The following is a 15,693-nucleotide window of genomic DNA, read 5'->3' on the forward strand; positions in this document are numbered from 1 at the left end:
ATGTTCTAATACTTATATGAATATCGATGTGATGTACTGCCATGTATCGATATCTATATATTTGGTTGATAGGGAAAAAACCTACTTTAACAGTTTACATTACAGACATCTCTATGTTGTATAGATGAAGTACAGAAATTGGCAAAGTTTTGTCTTGATAAGTGCATTGTTTAATACTAGTTTGAAATCTGCCATTTTTAATTTTTCTGCAAATAAGGAGATGGACTACAATACCCACAATCCCTGAAAACTCTGTTCAGCTGTTTCCAATGCTCATTTGTTATTTGCATGGGCACCTTTCTCTCAAATTCATTTTGGGGGTGAAGTAGCTCAGGAGTTACTGCAGTGTGTATCTGTGAGTCAGAAGGTCCCCGGTTCGAACCTTGGCTTGGATCCAGGATTGATATAAATTGCCACGCACACAAATCATGACTTTAAATCAATGCATGTGCACTTTTTATCACATTCACTGCAAAAACCGAGCAATCAATGGCGTTTAACGCCAATACCGAGAATTCCCGGGATTTTTTGTGTTTTACATTAGATTGGGTCCTTCCGCACATCGTCGGTTCATATCATTCATCTAGACCACAGATAAGTTGAGAAATCATGTGATCCGGTCACGGATCACACAAAACACGTTATTACAAAACACTAAAGCCGCCATAGCGTCAGTCAGGAGGTCCGCAGGACCGCCACTCCGCGATCAAACCGAAAGTTTGATCCAAGCGAGCACATTCTGACTCTAGACGATAGAGCGCAGGCGGGGAAAGCGTCTGCACGTCACATGCTCGCATATGCACACGCGCGCGGGGGGGGGGGGGGGGGGGGGGCGTTCCTGACCCTACACCGAAAGTTTACACAGATCTGCCGGTGAGACGTCGCTAATTTAGTCATTGTGCCAATTAATTCCTCCTCACACACATTTCTGTGTTGTCACTGCTGTTGTATCCTACTGACTCACCTGCCAGTGAGGAGCCTCCACCGGGAGGACTTTTCCCGCCCAACACTCCCTGCTGACAGGTGCCCCGTAGGAGTATGTGCAATGACCAATCCCCGCCCGGCTTCCCTCCCCCGAACACGGGCCAATTGTATTTGTATAGATGCCCGACAAAGCCAGATGCACCATGGTGGATTCGAACCCACAACCTCCGTGGTGGTGGGCAGGGACCACCACCACTGCGCCACCTGAGCACAAAAAGATCTTTGAACCGATATAACTCTCGCACTGTTTGATCCATGAAACTTCTTTATACTCGTGTCTCTCCTCACGAGAAACAACTGTGCTGCCTCCCTTCCCTACTTTTAACACACAAATTATGGACCAATATGGAAAATGCCAGTGGAATAAACATTTGTATGTGAAAAAATTAATCCTCCACAAACACATTCATTTTGTAGTTTTATTCAGATTATTATTGTGCCTCTAACTGCATAAATGCAGTGTCAACATTTTCCACTTTCCACCTTTCAAAATTATTTCATAAAGAAATGTCATACTGTAATTTGATGTTATAGAGTGAAGCTGCAGACTAACCTCGAGGAACTGCAGAAGAGGTTGTGCTCGTATGCCAACGACACCCTCAGTCACATTGCTACAGTGAGAGAATTCTGTCTGTCACTTTCAAAATGGGAGGGTGAGAGGACAGCAGAGAAAGAAGAGATGGAGGACATCATAAAGATGGAGTACATCAAAAAGAGGGAAGATGCACGTAAGAACTGGGGAGAACGCTTCTTGACCATGTTTGACAATGATGCAACAAGACGTGAGGAGCTGGAGAAGAAGCAGGGTGTGATTCTTAAGCGCACTATAGGAGGCCTGGAGAAGCTGAATAAGTTTGTGGATGCTGTGGAAACACTGGCGGTCACCTCTCCGCATGTGTTTGTAGAGGAGACCCAGTTTTTTATACAGCTGCGGGGGACAAGCTTTAAGAGTGTTCAGGCTGTCATCACTGCTGCAATCCAGGTCTGTCCACTCCTCCTGCAGTTTAAGAGGGAAGCAAGTACCTTCTTCTCTCCCAGCCTTCATAATGTTGAAGTGCATTCATTGTATCTGGGCAACTACATATCTAACACCCAGGAGATATGTAAGAGAATGGAGAAAAGGTACGTTAATTACGTTAGGGACTCATACACAAACGCAAACCTAATTTGTTCTTCATTCATTGCAAAACTGTTGCACAAGGCATTATCAAATGTTTAGCAATGTATCACAATCTTCTCATTCATAGCTTTTGCAGAGAAGTTCTGGATATGAAGCTTACAGAAGCTGTGGTCCAACTGACAAATGTGTCTGAAGATGACATACTGGATATGCTTGACCATATCAAATGTCTCACTGCTATAAGGTAACTGTCAAAAAAGAAGATACACACTTCTGTGAAGTTCCTCAAAGTACTTGAGCCTCTTCTATTCAACCTATTTTACATGCTCCCCTTATTCAATTGGCCACAATCTCTTACCATAATTGTGTGGATGACACTCAAATGTACATTTACCTACTAACCAGATGACTATGATTCCATAGATTTGTTGCATTGGTGCATTGACCAAATCAATGACTAGATGTCCTTCAGCTTAACACATTGACTCCCAATCGCGTAGACCTACGCAAACCTATTTAAAGCCGCCACGTGCCAATCGCGTAGACCTACACGAAGTGGTCTTTTTTTCTTTTTTTTTAAAAAAAAGTTCACATTGCATTGCATAGACACGACACATTTCATTGTACACATTCCACCGGAAACGGAATTATCCGGGATCCGGTTTTGCCGATCCCATCCGCCTCCATTCTAAAGTGGACATTCAAACGCCATTTTCTCTTTGTAGTTTTTCTCCTCGCTGATTGCTGTTTAACATAAACGGTTGTAACTACAAGATGGCCGATCGGTTTTACATGGTGTTTTCACTCGTCGACGCAGAAGGATCTCCGCCGTGTTTACAAATAGTTTAGTGCTCGATCTTAAGGATTTTAACAAGGTCTGTGGCGACATGAAAAAAATAAATTAAAAAAAATAAAACGCTGGCACTGGTGAGTACATTATGAGATTAAACGCTGGCATGGAATGTGTTAACAAACACACAACTAAGATCATTACCTTTGGTGCCAAGGGTTAAAAAGCCTGTGTTAGTGTCCACTGCCCACAGTGTCTCTGAAAGCTAAAAGCAAAGCCAGAAAACATGGTTTAATTATGGATTTAGATTAAAAATGTAATACCACTTTGAGTCACAAAGGTCAGCCTATTATCATCTTAAAAATATACAGTAGCAAGAATTAGAGGATTCATGTCCATACAAGACTTAGAATAACATATCCATGCCTTTATCTCCATCAATTTCAACTACTGTAATGGTCTTCTCAGTCACAAACCTTTAAGTTTAAAGTTTAACGCAATACACTTCTTTATCGCCTTTCGTTCTCTGTCTCAGGAAGGACCAGCACTTTCGTCTTGGGTTCTTGTTCCAGGATGAATGCTCCTCTGCCTTCACCGAGAAGTTCAAAGAGTGTAAACCCATAATGTTGAAGTGTCTTACTGAACTGGAGGAAACTGCTGTCACACTAGATAATATGAAGAAGGGTGCTCAGATCTCCAATGTAGCAGGTAGCTCAGCGGGAGTAGTTGGGGGTGTGCTCTCCCTTTTTGGTCTGGTCATGGCCCCTGTAACAGCTGGAGCGTCCCTAAGTCTAACCATGGTGGGGGCGGGATTAGGAGGTGCCAGTGGACTCAGTTGTGCAGTCACCACATGCATAGACATTAATGTTAATGAAACACAGCAAAAGAAAGCCGTTGAGATATTTGACAAATTCATGGGAGATGTGACGAGCCTCCAGGGGTATCTAGACGAGGTGTACAAGAAAGCAATCACCACACTGGGAGAGGATAACATCGTCCTGCAGGGAGAGCTTAATAAAGCTGTGATCACCTCTGGTACAAATGGGATGGTCCAGGATGTTAAAGCAGGCTGCAGTTTCATGGTCCACAGAATTACAGATATAGGCATGACAGCATCCAAAGGGGCATCGGCCATCGGAAAGTCAGCTCGCCGTGGTTTCATTGGTCTAAATGCCCTTTTCATTGGCGTTGATATCGTATCCATCTACAAAGACCTCACCGGTCTGGCTGAAGGCAGCAAGAGTGGAGGCTCACTGATCATCCGAGCCAAAGCTTCACTGTGGCATTCAGAGCTGGACTCATGGCAGAAGATCTATGACTCTCTAACAGCAGAGAAGGAAGGTGACCTTGATCGGCGTTTTATCAAGAAAGGGTGAAAAAAATCAGATCTTATCCTCTGAGGGGGGAGGGGGGGCAGTCAAAAGCACATCAGCTACAAGGAGTTGACTGATGAAATCTAGCTCAGCCAGTGAGTTTGAAAATGTGTCTGAGACGGACAGGACAAAACGGTGGAGAGTTATGCCAGGGGACTCCTATGGATGGACATACAAGCTTTAAATGAAGGTGAAGGTGGATTGTGAGTCCACATTGTAAATAATAGTGACATTAAATTGAAATGAATGTGGGTTTCATTATGATACTACGTCGTTTTCAGGTGGATGCATTTATGGCAGGGTTTTCGAAGTGTGCTAGAAATCGATTTTTGTGTTTATTACACCATTTCTTTAATGGCTTGTTCAAAAACGTTATAAACGTTACTGTTTTCCAAAATAGCCAGTTCAAAATGTAATAAATGTAAATCTTTTCGAAATGTTTGTGTCTGTGCTGCACTAGTGCATGTCTTGTCTGGTCATGTGCGCACTGACTAGTTTTGTTTAGTTTCTGCTTGAAAGCCCGCTTGAAAATGGCAGCTTCACATAAGAGTGTGGTGTGGAACGATTTTATCAAGATTGACATTAACCCTTCCATTGTTCAAGTTTAAATAGGTAAAAAGTACCCTTTACATTTCTTTATTGGAACAAGGCTTCACGATATGCTCAGAAACAGCTATCTTAACGCAACAAAATGAATTGCCACCATTTTAGTTAATTCTGATGGTCTCTATAAAAAAGTGACATCTGTGGTGTTAAGGGTCAAATTTGACCCGGCAGAGAAGTGTGGCTCAATTCCCCCCAAAATGTCAATATTCAATGTGTGTTTGAGAGTGCGAGAAACTTCCTCCATTTACATTTGCTATTTGGAGTAAAATAAAGTTTGGGTTTATGAAAAATGTATTACTTTTTACCTTCTATAGTATAAGGGTAAATTTTGACCCTTAACACCAGATGTAACTATTTTTTAATAATATTAACAATTAAAATTATTATTATATATATATTTTTTTGGAAGTACGTTCTAATATTAGTCTATTATAGCTAGATAACATAATTTTGTTGAGGGGAAAGGCTTCCGTTAGCTGATGGCATTTCTCAAATCAGAATACACCGTGCCCTGTCGCCAAACAATGACGTACACTGAGGCAACCGGTACGATCGCACCAAAACACACTCGCCCCCATTTTTCACTGAGGTTACGTTTAGGAGTACCTGATGGCGACCGTTCCAAGGTCGACGTATTTGACCCGGGACAACTGTGTTTTGGGGTGAGCATTCTTATATTCGCTGAGGTAACTGGAGCACTCCATAAGATGTTATAAATATTTATATCCAGGCCATATTCCAATATTGTTGAACGTGTTGTGTTGTTACTATTATTATTTGGCATCGGGAAGGAGAGCTGTGTCTGACATCATTCTTCCTAATTTGACAAACGTAGGCCTCGTTAGTTATAGGCTGCTGTAGCCTACGGGTTAAACAAGTGTTCAACTTATTAAACACATATTTTCAAAATACCAGGTACCAGTATAGCAATATGAAATGTAATGGTTGGAAACACTTTTTATGCATGATTAATCGGTTATCATATCGGTAATATCGGCCTTAAAAATGTTAAAACGGTATCAAACCGATATAACACTGTATAATATTTATGTTTGAATGTGAAGCTGAATAAGCCTTTTGTGATGATTAAGGCTGCAGATTCAATCTGTGTTTTCTGGAGAAGCTTTCAAAATGGTCAAGTTGGAAAAATGTTCAATAAAAATACCATATTTGCATTGTTTGCGCTAATATGTGCATCAGTAGGCCTAATAAATAAGGTAATAACAATGCACTTAATTATAAGTCTGTTATTTGTCCAGATGTTTGTATGGACCAGATTGGAAACAAGCCTTTAACTTTTTTGGGGGGGGGGGGGGTCATTACCCATTTGGCTATTTTAATGTACTGCTGTTCTTTTAAACTGTCAATAAAAGATTACATTTAAAATTCAAAGATGTATAATTGTCAGTTGTCTAATACTGGGAATCATGAATTTGCTATTGTTCTCCATAGAGAAGAGAAGTAGAGAGTGCATGAACTGAAAGGCTACTATAGTGTACCGTACATAATCATAAGGTGTAAAAAGTGGGTGAAATTAATATTGTGCAAGCTCCATCGTTTGGTATTTTCAGAAAGCAGAAAAGAGAAGAGGGGAGCAGGGGGGCAGGGGAAACATACATATTTACATGCAGTATACATGTAGGGTTGCCACCTTTCAGAATTTGAAATAAGGGACACTTAAGGGACGGCCGAGCAAAATCTTTTTTTGGGGAAGCCAGCCCCCTAAAATACATAGAAATCTATGCAGGGCTTACACCTGCATTACACTTAATGTACCATATAAATCCTATTAATTACATAATCACAAGGAAATGCATTGCTTCAGCCATTCACCACCCATGCATTGTGTAGGCCTATGTATATTTTTTGTATATCATTTTTGTTTGAAATATCCACTTGTTTACAAAATATAAAAAAGTAAATAAAATAATAATGATTTGGAAAATTGTGTGAAATAATGTAATGTAAAGTATGCATGATTTGAACCTGCTAAATTTACCCTTCAACTTATTGTTTATGCCATAATGACATCCACACGTTTTATAGTAATAGTTGAAATTAGGCCTTAAATGTCACATGTTCAAGCATGTTCAAATCATGCATACTTTACCTTATTTCAGACCATTTTCTAATGCATGCAGGCTTGTCAGGTGCCCACTCTTTTAAAAACAAAATGCTTTGATTTAATTGACATGATTTCACATACCATGTTAGCCTCTGGGGTCGCTTGGCAGACAAGGAGCTGTGTCAGTGCTCCCTGGCCTCTATGTTGCTTAATTCTCACGTTATGTTGTTTACATCATGGATTATTATACTGTGGCTATTACCTGAAAAGGTTTGCCTTGTACGCTACATAATCTCCCGTCACATTTTTCCCCAACTCGGTTCTATACTAGCCCTACTGACAGTTCTATACTTCCGGTTTTGACCGATTTTTTATGACAAAGACCGGAAAAAAATAATCTCTCCGGATATCCTGACCGGTTGACAATGACACGACAGTTCATTAATTCTCCAGGGCACATTTCAAATCCTCTGCACTGCCTAACTATACAGTATAACCTCCTGTGAGTTGAGTAGTGGTCTATAATTTATTGCCCTAACAGGTCAGCTGAACCACATTATGAAGGATTAATCTGAAAATGCCCATTTTTGTGCAGTGCCATTTGATTAGAAAATACATTCAAACGCAATTGATTATTGAGAAACCATTAAGCATGCGCAAATGGTAATGTAGGTAATTAATGTATTTGTGCAAGATGACCCTGCTATATAAAATGTGTATATTGCTTGTTCATCATGGTTCATGTTCAAATAGTTCAATCCAAAATATAATGCCGTAGGCCTAAGCGTTAGGCTGTATTTACGCACCTGCTTAATACAAATAATTATAACCGTTATTTTTTATCAAGATTAATATTCAGAATCTGCATGAATAAAATGTTTACATAATTTAGAGTAAACCTCTCTATAGTTGTTTGTTGGGTGGATTATGAGACAATGGGCCCCCGCCAAGTCTTGTAAAAGCCCCCCCCCCCCCCCCCCCCCCCCCAGCAGGTACACTACTAACTAACCCTATAACTCATGAGGATTTTAGAGATTCCAGTTCAGTGTGAGTGATTTTTTCTGGTATATATCCAAGGGGGTCATGCATACTGCATTGTGTTTCCCATTGTACATTACAGCTGTTTGTGTCTTAGTAAATGTGAAGTCTCAGAATGTCTATGTATTTCATATATGTATGTTATGTATGTCATGAAAACACACGTGACTTTTACTGAATCTACTACATCTTGTCTACATCTTGAATACATAATCGTTATCCTTTGTTTTTTGCCCTGTGTTTCTTGTAACATCTACAAAGTGAATGATTGTGCTCCCGGACTTTTGGAGCTCTGTTATTGACATGATTGACTATAAGACCTTTGAGAAGAAATGCCAAGTTAATAACAGTGACAATTCACACAAAGGCTCATGGCTATAGGGCCCCCCTGGGCTCTTGGGCCAGTGTGGTAATAACTAAATCCATCCTTTTGTTGTGTTTGTGGCTCGGCTGCTGTCTCAGCTGCAGTTTTATCATTACTCCACCAGAGGGTACTGTGTGACTATTTTGTAACTGATATAGGCTATGTTCAAACACCTTGCACAGTACTGTACAGCATTTTGGGGGTCAAAAATGTATTTGACCGTGGACCCCCATCTCAAAATATTTAGTTCCAGGGACCCCCAGAAGCAAAGATTTGAGTTACAAATGTTGGGATTGAAAAAATGCTATGAGCTTGTACATCTGCTATTATCTGCAATTATTGTATCCGTTTTAACACTGAAACTATGTGTCAGATTCATCTTCGTATCCCATGTTGAATCTATATGACCATATCAACCAGGGTTTACATTACACATCTCACTGTGTGGGAGTTGGACTGTGACATATAGGAACAAACAAGAAGACTTTGAAGTGTGTGTGTGTGTGTGTGTGTGTGTGTGTGTGTGTGTGTGTGTGTGTGTGTGTGTGTGTGTGTGTGTGTGTGTGTGTGTGTGTGTGTGTGTGTGTGTGTGTGTGTGTGTGTGTGTGTGTGTCTTCATGCGAAAGCATGAAGACACCTTCGTAAATAAAGGTTATATTTCTTTTTTAAAACAAACTGTATATCCTGTTAAAACAAAGTCACTTATTAGAATCAGACATTATGGTTTATTATGTTTTTAATTAAACTGAATTGTCTTTAGAATGTATTAGAATTGAACACACATTGTTCGATTAAGACAACGTCTTTCTCTTATTTACTGGAACAACATCCAAAAGGCAGCCAAAGTCTCCAAAAAAAACAAAAAAAACATGAAAACAACAAATGACAGAAGACAGAAAACATTCAGTGTTATTGTCAGATAGTCCCTAAAAGCAGACAGTCCATGAATGCAGGTTATTGTCAGACACTCCCTATGCTAGCAGCAGCTTCCAGTGTTGCCAAGTCTGCTTATTATTATAAGCGACTATTGGCTTGTTTTTATGTAAAGTCGCTTGCAAATATTGGGGGTCCTTGACATGAAAATGTTTGAGAACCACAACATTAGACAATAAAGTTTGACTGAGCTGCCCTTATTGCTTAATATGGGCTTGTTTTCATATACGCGGTTGCTTGTTTCTCTCGTAGAATCTGGCAACGCTGTGGGCTCTTTAAATCCTCAGGTTTTCCCACCCTCCCCCCCTCCCCTTCCCCTCCCCCTCCCCCACACACCTGCAGTGTTTGATACTAACTGCCTTGTTTGTCAGGGAGTTTAAACTACTGAACTACATGTTTGACCAGTTGGAAGAGAAGTTAATTATCTTTCAGGAACTGGAGTTTAAACTAAACTACATGAGAGAGAAGTTCATTATCTTCATGAGGAACTGGAATGTATCACCTATAACACTGAAAGTAGTAATTGGCTTAAAACACCTGCATGGGTTTATGGGTCAACACAACAGAGTAAGACCTTACAATGAGGAAATCACTTGCAAAGAGAGCTCAGAATGGCATGGACAGTAGGCGTACACAACTGATGAAGCCAAGAAGAAGACATCTCAGGGTAGGAACCTGTGTTTTTTTGTTTTGTTTTTTGTTGCTGTTGCTGTTGTGTATGTGATTCGATGCAGTGTTGTTGTCAACTTGTGTTCTGTTGTTGTGTACTTATGTCATTCCAGCTGATGTGAATCTACAGTGTGTCTGTTGTTGAGGGTGTAGTGAGTTGTGACAGGGTAGAGTATGCGTGTACTAGGCTGTGTTTGTTGTGTTGTTGTAGGTAGTGAGTTGTGACAGGGTAGAGTATATTATACTAGGCTGTGTTTGTTGTGTTTGTGTTTGTTGTATAGGACTTTTGGAGCTCTGTTATTGACATGATTGAATACAAGACCTTTGAGAAGAAATGCTAAGTGATATTGTGCATGTTGGCTCACTAGAAACACACCATTTTGGTTCCCAAATGGCCCCTTATGGTGGGTGTGTAACTCTGAGAGTGTACAAATGGAACCAAATGGAACCAAATGGACCCGTAAGGGTCCATTTGGTTCCATTTGTACACTCTCAGAGTTATGGGGGTCCTTGAAAATAAGACAACCACTATGCCACACTAAATGGAACAGAGCCTTAATTAGTATCATTGGTAACACCTGTGAAGGAAGTAAGAAAGGGGCTCAATTCATTCCCAATATGGCTGCTGTGCATAGAGCCTATTCACACAAAGGCTCATGGCTATAGGGGCCCCCTGAGCTCTTGGGCCAGTGTGGTAATAAATAAATCAACCCTTTTGTTGTGTTTGTGGCTCAGCTGCTGTCTGAGCTGCAGTTTCATCATTACTCCACCAGAGGATGCTGTGCGACTATTTTGTAACTGATGTAGGCTCTGTTCAAACACCTTGCACAGTACAGTACAGCAGTGGTTCTCAAACTTTTTCATGTCAAGGACCCCCAAAATGATATGTATTTGACCGCGGACTCCCATCTCAACATATTTTGTTCCAGGGACCCCCAGAAGCAAAGATTTGAGTTACAGATGTTCGCTTTAAAAATATATATATAGATTTGCAATAAAATAAAACAAAATACAGATCTACAGGCTCTTTTGAATGCTTTTTGAATGGCCAAAGTATAAAATATGGATAAAGGAGTTAAAATGATTGTGACGCTTTATTAACTAATTTTGCTTGGGACCCCCTGGTAGCCCACCAGGGACCCCTGGGGGTCCCCGGACCCCACTTTGAGAACCAATGCTGTATGGTACAGTAGAATAGATGGATGCCACAGACAGGCTGTAATCAACAGGTGCACAGAGTGCTGTTATCAGCTGCTGCACAGAACAACAACACTTATTCATTTAACAATGACACCCTCTACCACACATTAAGCTGTTTATTATCTTTTTTAGAGCGACAGCAAGCCTGAGTGTTATTATCTGTATGGCAAAGTATATTAATACTGTGGTTGTATTTGGTCCCCGCCCAAGTTATTTTGGGGGGTCCCCAGAATGATGATTAGCTTAATGTGCAACATTGCTTTCTCACTCAACAGTAAACAAACCAACAGACAGTATAAGTGTATATACAGGGTATCTGCACATTTTTAAAGTTACATTTTAACGACTTAATACCAAAATTGGCCAAATTGTCAAATATTACGTAAGAAAGAGGCAAACGTTGTACAAATAGCCGATCTACAAGCTCACAACGGCCTTGTGAGTTTGTAGTTTGGCTATTTTTACAATATTTTTCTGTGTAAAACTAAATGTAATTCCTACAATTCCAAGTGCTTGTCAGGGTGGGGGGGTCCCCAGTTCAAATAGGAATTTTACGTCCCACCACTTCTCTAAACAACTTTTCCTCCTTTCCTATCTCCTCTTCTCGTTTCCTACATGTTTCCGGAGTGGGAGGGACTAACATGTATAAGGAAAGGATGCAGGTGTATGAAATGAGGATTTAATTTAAGGACCTGAGACGCAACCATCGAGTCTTACCCATGGGGCTCTACTGTTTGAAACCACAAAACCCACAATCCACTGCGGCAGTTCTTGAGGCCATTGTCACAATTCGGTTGTTAAGACGTGACGTTGCGCCCCGCTAGAATAACTTCCGGGTCCAAGTGTGTATTTTCCCAATATGCGCAGTGCCCCTCGCTGTTTTAACAGATCTGAGACTAAAATAACGACTAAAGTGTCATTCTACCGCTTTCCTGGCAACGACAAAAAGAAGAGGAAATCGTTTATATATATATATATATATATATATATATATATATATATATATATATATATATATATATATATATATATATATATTAGCATTAAGACCCTTATTAACCCTCAATGGTTCATTTCTGAAAAAGGAGGTTATTGTAAAAAGATTTACGGGTTCCAACATGTTTGTTTACAATGAAGAGTGGACGGCGCTGGTGCCTTTTGGACCCGGACGTGACGTTGGACTACAAAATGACGTCAGACTTAAGAACCGAATAGTGGCAGCAGGGACAACAATGGCTGTAATTCTTTCGTGTCCACACGACTGCATCACAGTGGGAACAATCTGTGTTGCTATTGGTTTTCTGCTTTGGACGATGCAGAGAGATGCATTGATGACTCATCACGTTATTATCAAGATGTAGGCTATCATGTATTGATCACTAGCCATTACTTGTAGGCTTAATGTCAAGTCAAAACCCGGGGATAATAACGCATTTCTGTCAGTGAAACCAGCTTGGCTTTTGAAGACGTCCTTGTGGACAGACGTTCACATAAGTCCACTGGCTATAAGACATAAAGCACAGCATGTGAGAAATAAGACGTGACAGTCCTGTCGTTGTCATTAGAAGTTATCAAAAGGCGCCCGCCGGGTGGTGTAGTGGTAAAGTGCCTGCCCACCACCGTGGAAGTCGTGGGTTTGAATTTTGGTATTTGTCGTATGAGAAGTACATTATATACAGGACTTAACGCGTTAACATGTCTGTGTGTGTTTGTGCGTGCGTGCGTGCGTGTGGACTCTCAGTTTTTGTCAGTGGTGGAAGAAGCACTAAGTAAAAAAAAAAAAGAGTATTCTATCAAAAGCATCCGCAAATAGCCTAAAAGATAAAACCTTAAAATGTACTTCAAGGACAACCTATCTTCATATAGGCCCTCTCCTATGAAAAGACTGATTAGAAGAAAATGGTACCATTTTATCTTGAGCATTAGTGAGGACCAATTAAATGAGGATATGTTGAAAATGGGTGAAGTCGTCCTTAAAGTAGGCTACAGTACTTGAGTAAATGTACTTACAGTAGTTACTTCACATGTAAGGAGGGGGAGGCTGCAGTAGAATGTACAGAAGGAATCATTAATTAATAATGAATAAAGTATGACAGAGAATGTGTCAGGGCTTTCCTACAAGCCCTCTAATTAAACACCTCACCCAGCCAATTAAAAGTTAAGGGGCTCTGTCATCTTAAAGGACATCGTGTGTGTGTGTGTGTGTGTGTGTGTGTGTGTGTGTGTGTGTGTGTGTGTGTGTGTGTGTGTGTGTGTGTGTGTGTGTGTGTGTGTGTGTGTGTGTGTGTGTGTGTGTGTGTGTGTGTGTGTGTGTGTGTGTGTGTGTGTGTGTGTGTGTGTGTGTGTGTGCGTGCGTGCGTGCGTGCGTGCGTGCGCGCGCGGGTGGAAACCTCATGTTTACAAAACTGTTACTTTTCAGGATTAGACATAAACACATAAGTTACATAATGCTGCTTTAAAAACATAAATGAAATAGTAGACTGTAGTGAAGCATTTTCACCAGGCCCATCCTGGTGGTGATGTCATAAAAACTATGTTGGATACCGTTAATAATAATGAGGTATTTCCGTGTGTGCGTGCGTGCGTGAACACACGCAGAGCTTTAATTAAAATAATGCCGGTAATAAGGTCACTTACTGACATTTTGTCTTATAAGCTCTGAATTAGGCAGCATAACTCATGTCAATTTTATGGTGCCCCTAAGAAAGTACATTTTCACACTTGATTAATAGTGGTTTTGTTTTTTCTTTTTCCCTTTATAAAGAAATGTATTCTTTATAAAGAAATGTATTCTTTATAAAGGGAAAAAGAAAAAACAAAACCTATGTGGTTTAGATATACTGTTTATCAACGTCAAGTCCGGGGACCACCGGGGGGGGGTCCGAATGAACTCTCTACAACTCTCTGTACAATGGAACCAACATTTGTAGTACGCTCTCAGATGTTAGAATAAACACTGATGGTTTTACAATGTAGATTGTAGTCCCAGAGATAAAAAAGAAATCATATCAAATGGGGGTCCGTGGCGTAATGCATATCAAACCAGCTGGGGTCCGTGAAATGAAAAAAGGTTGAGGAACGCTGGTTTAACATACAGCTGTCTCAGTCGTGTTCCGTCCAGCGAGTTAACGAGCCGACCAGCTGCTAGGCTGAAGCTCTCCGGTGTCTCTTTGATTAATGACTGTATTGAACATTACATTAACTCACTCCATACTAGACAGATAGATGCTTTCATTGATCCCTCGAGGGGGTGGGGAGGGGGGGAATTCAGCATAACAGTGATATGCACGGTGCGCAACACATACCGTAACTTCTTCATGTCAGGGACCCCCAAATCTTTGTCTATATTTGGCCACGGACCCCCATCTGAAAATGTTTTGTGCCAGGGACCCTCATAAGAGACGATTTGTGTTAACAAAGATTTGTGTTAAAGAATGTGCAATTATTAAAAAATGTCCAGGCCCTTTTTCAAAAGTAGCAGATGTACAAGCTACACACAGCACGGGTGTGACGCGCTGTGAGCTTGTATATCTGCTACTTTTCTTTTTTATAGCCAACGTATAAATTATGGATAAAGTCGTCAAAATTATTGCGATGCTATGTTAACACATTTTTCTGGGGACCCCCTGGAACCTCTACCAAGGACCCTTAGGGGTCCCCGGACCCCACTTTGAGAACCACACTGCCATACAGCACCTACTCAGAGCCTTACTAACCAAGCTAAGCTATAAGACCTGCTGATGGGGGGAGATGGGGTATTTTGCCTGGGCTGCCGTGCAACATTGCCTGGCCAGTCCTTGAAATGTAAAAAATAAAAAATATCCGGGCACTTCAAAAGAGACTATACCCAAATAAAACACTGGAGCACTCGACTGGGTCTGAAAGTTTTATTCATTTGCAAGAGTGACTGATGTTTCGTCTTGCATCTTCCTTGGCTTGGGGTCATCCCTTGGCTTGGGGTCCCTTTATACAGGGACCCCAACCTACAACCGTAAATAACTCTGAGATAGCCTGGAAATCAGACGAATCTGCCATGCAGTGCAAAAAAAAGCCCTCAGCAACAGATCTGGTCTGGCCCGTTCGGTTGTGATTGGATTTCGCTGCCCCGAAGTTTTTTGGTGTTTTCGCTGTTTGTTTTGGTTGCACCAGAAACGCATCCCGTACGAAACAAATAGTGAAAACACCTTAAAAAAGTAGTTCACCCATTTATTTATTTTTCCTATGTTGAAGACTTGAATTCATGGAGATTTCTTAGTTTTTTTGTCACTAAAATAACTCTGTGAAGTCCAGGAGGATAGTGGCCTCTAGCGGCAGTGATGTCAGTTCAGAGGGAAATGATTGGTAAAATAATGTACTTATTGTTTTGTTATGTAAACACAGGGAAAAGTTACATACTATGCCTTGAAAAACTAAATGGGAGTAGGCCCACTTCTTCCGCCACTGTGCATAATCATCCACAAAAAAGGGCTGCTCAGTGGATTAAAAATAACGATAATAAAGAAAGAAAAAAAAAAGAGAAAAACAGCTTGAGTTGTTGCCTAGGAACCACCT

At 40.7% G+C, this 15,693-nt stretch overlaps 1 protein-coding gene across 1 annotated transcript; it reads left to right on the forward strand.

Moving 5' to 3' along the window:
* Positions 1 to 1,550: 1,550 nt before the first annotated feature.
* Positions 1,551 to 4,279, forward strand: LOC311046501 (apolipoprotein L3-like). The gene is made up of 3 exons (XM_084058845.1): positions 1,551 to 2,106; positions 2,232 to 2,348; positions 3,430 to 4,279. The coding sequence occupies exons 1-3, from the start codon at positions 1,664 to 1,666 to the stop codon at positions 4,268 to 4,270; spliced, it is 1,401 nt and encodes a 466-aa protein (XP_083914971.1). The 5' UTR covers positions 1,551 to 1,663; the 3' UTR covers positions 4,271 to 4,279.
* Positions 4,280 to 15,693: the final 11,414 nt, after the last annotated feature.

This window comes from Gymnoscopelus microlampas (assembly GCF_963454915.1).
Source record: "Gymnoscopelus microlampas genome assembly, chromosome: 5".
Classification (NCBI taxonomy): domain Eukaryota; kingdom Metazoa; phylum Chordata; class Actinopteri; order Myctophiformes; family Myctophidae; genus Gymnoscopelus; species Gymnoscopelus microlampas.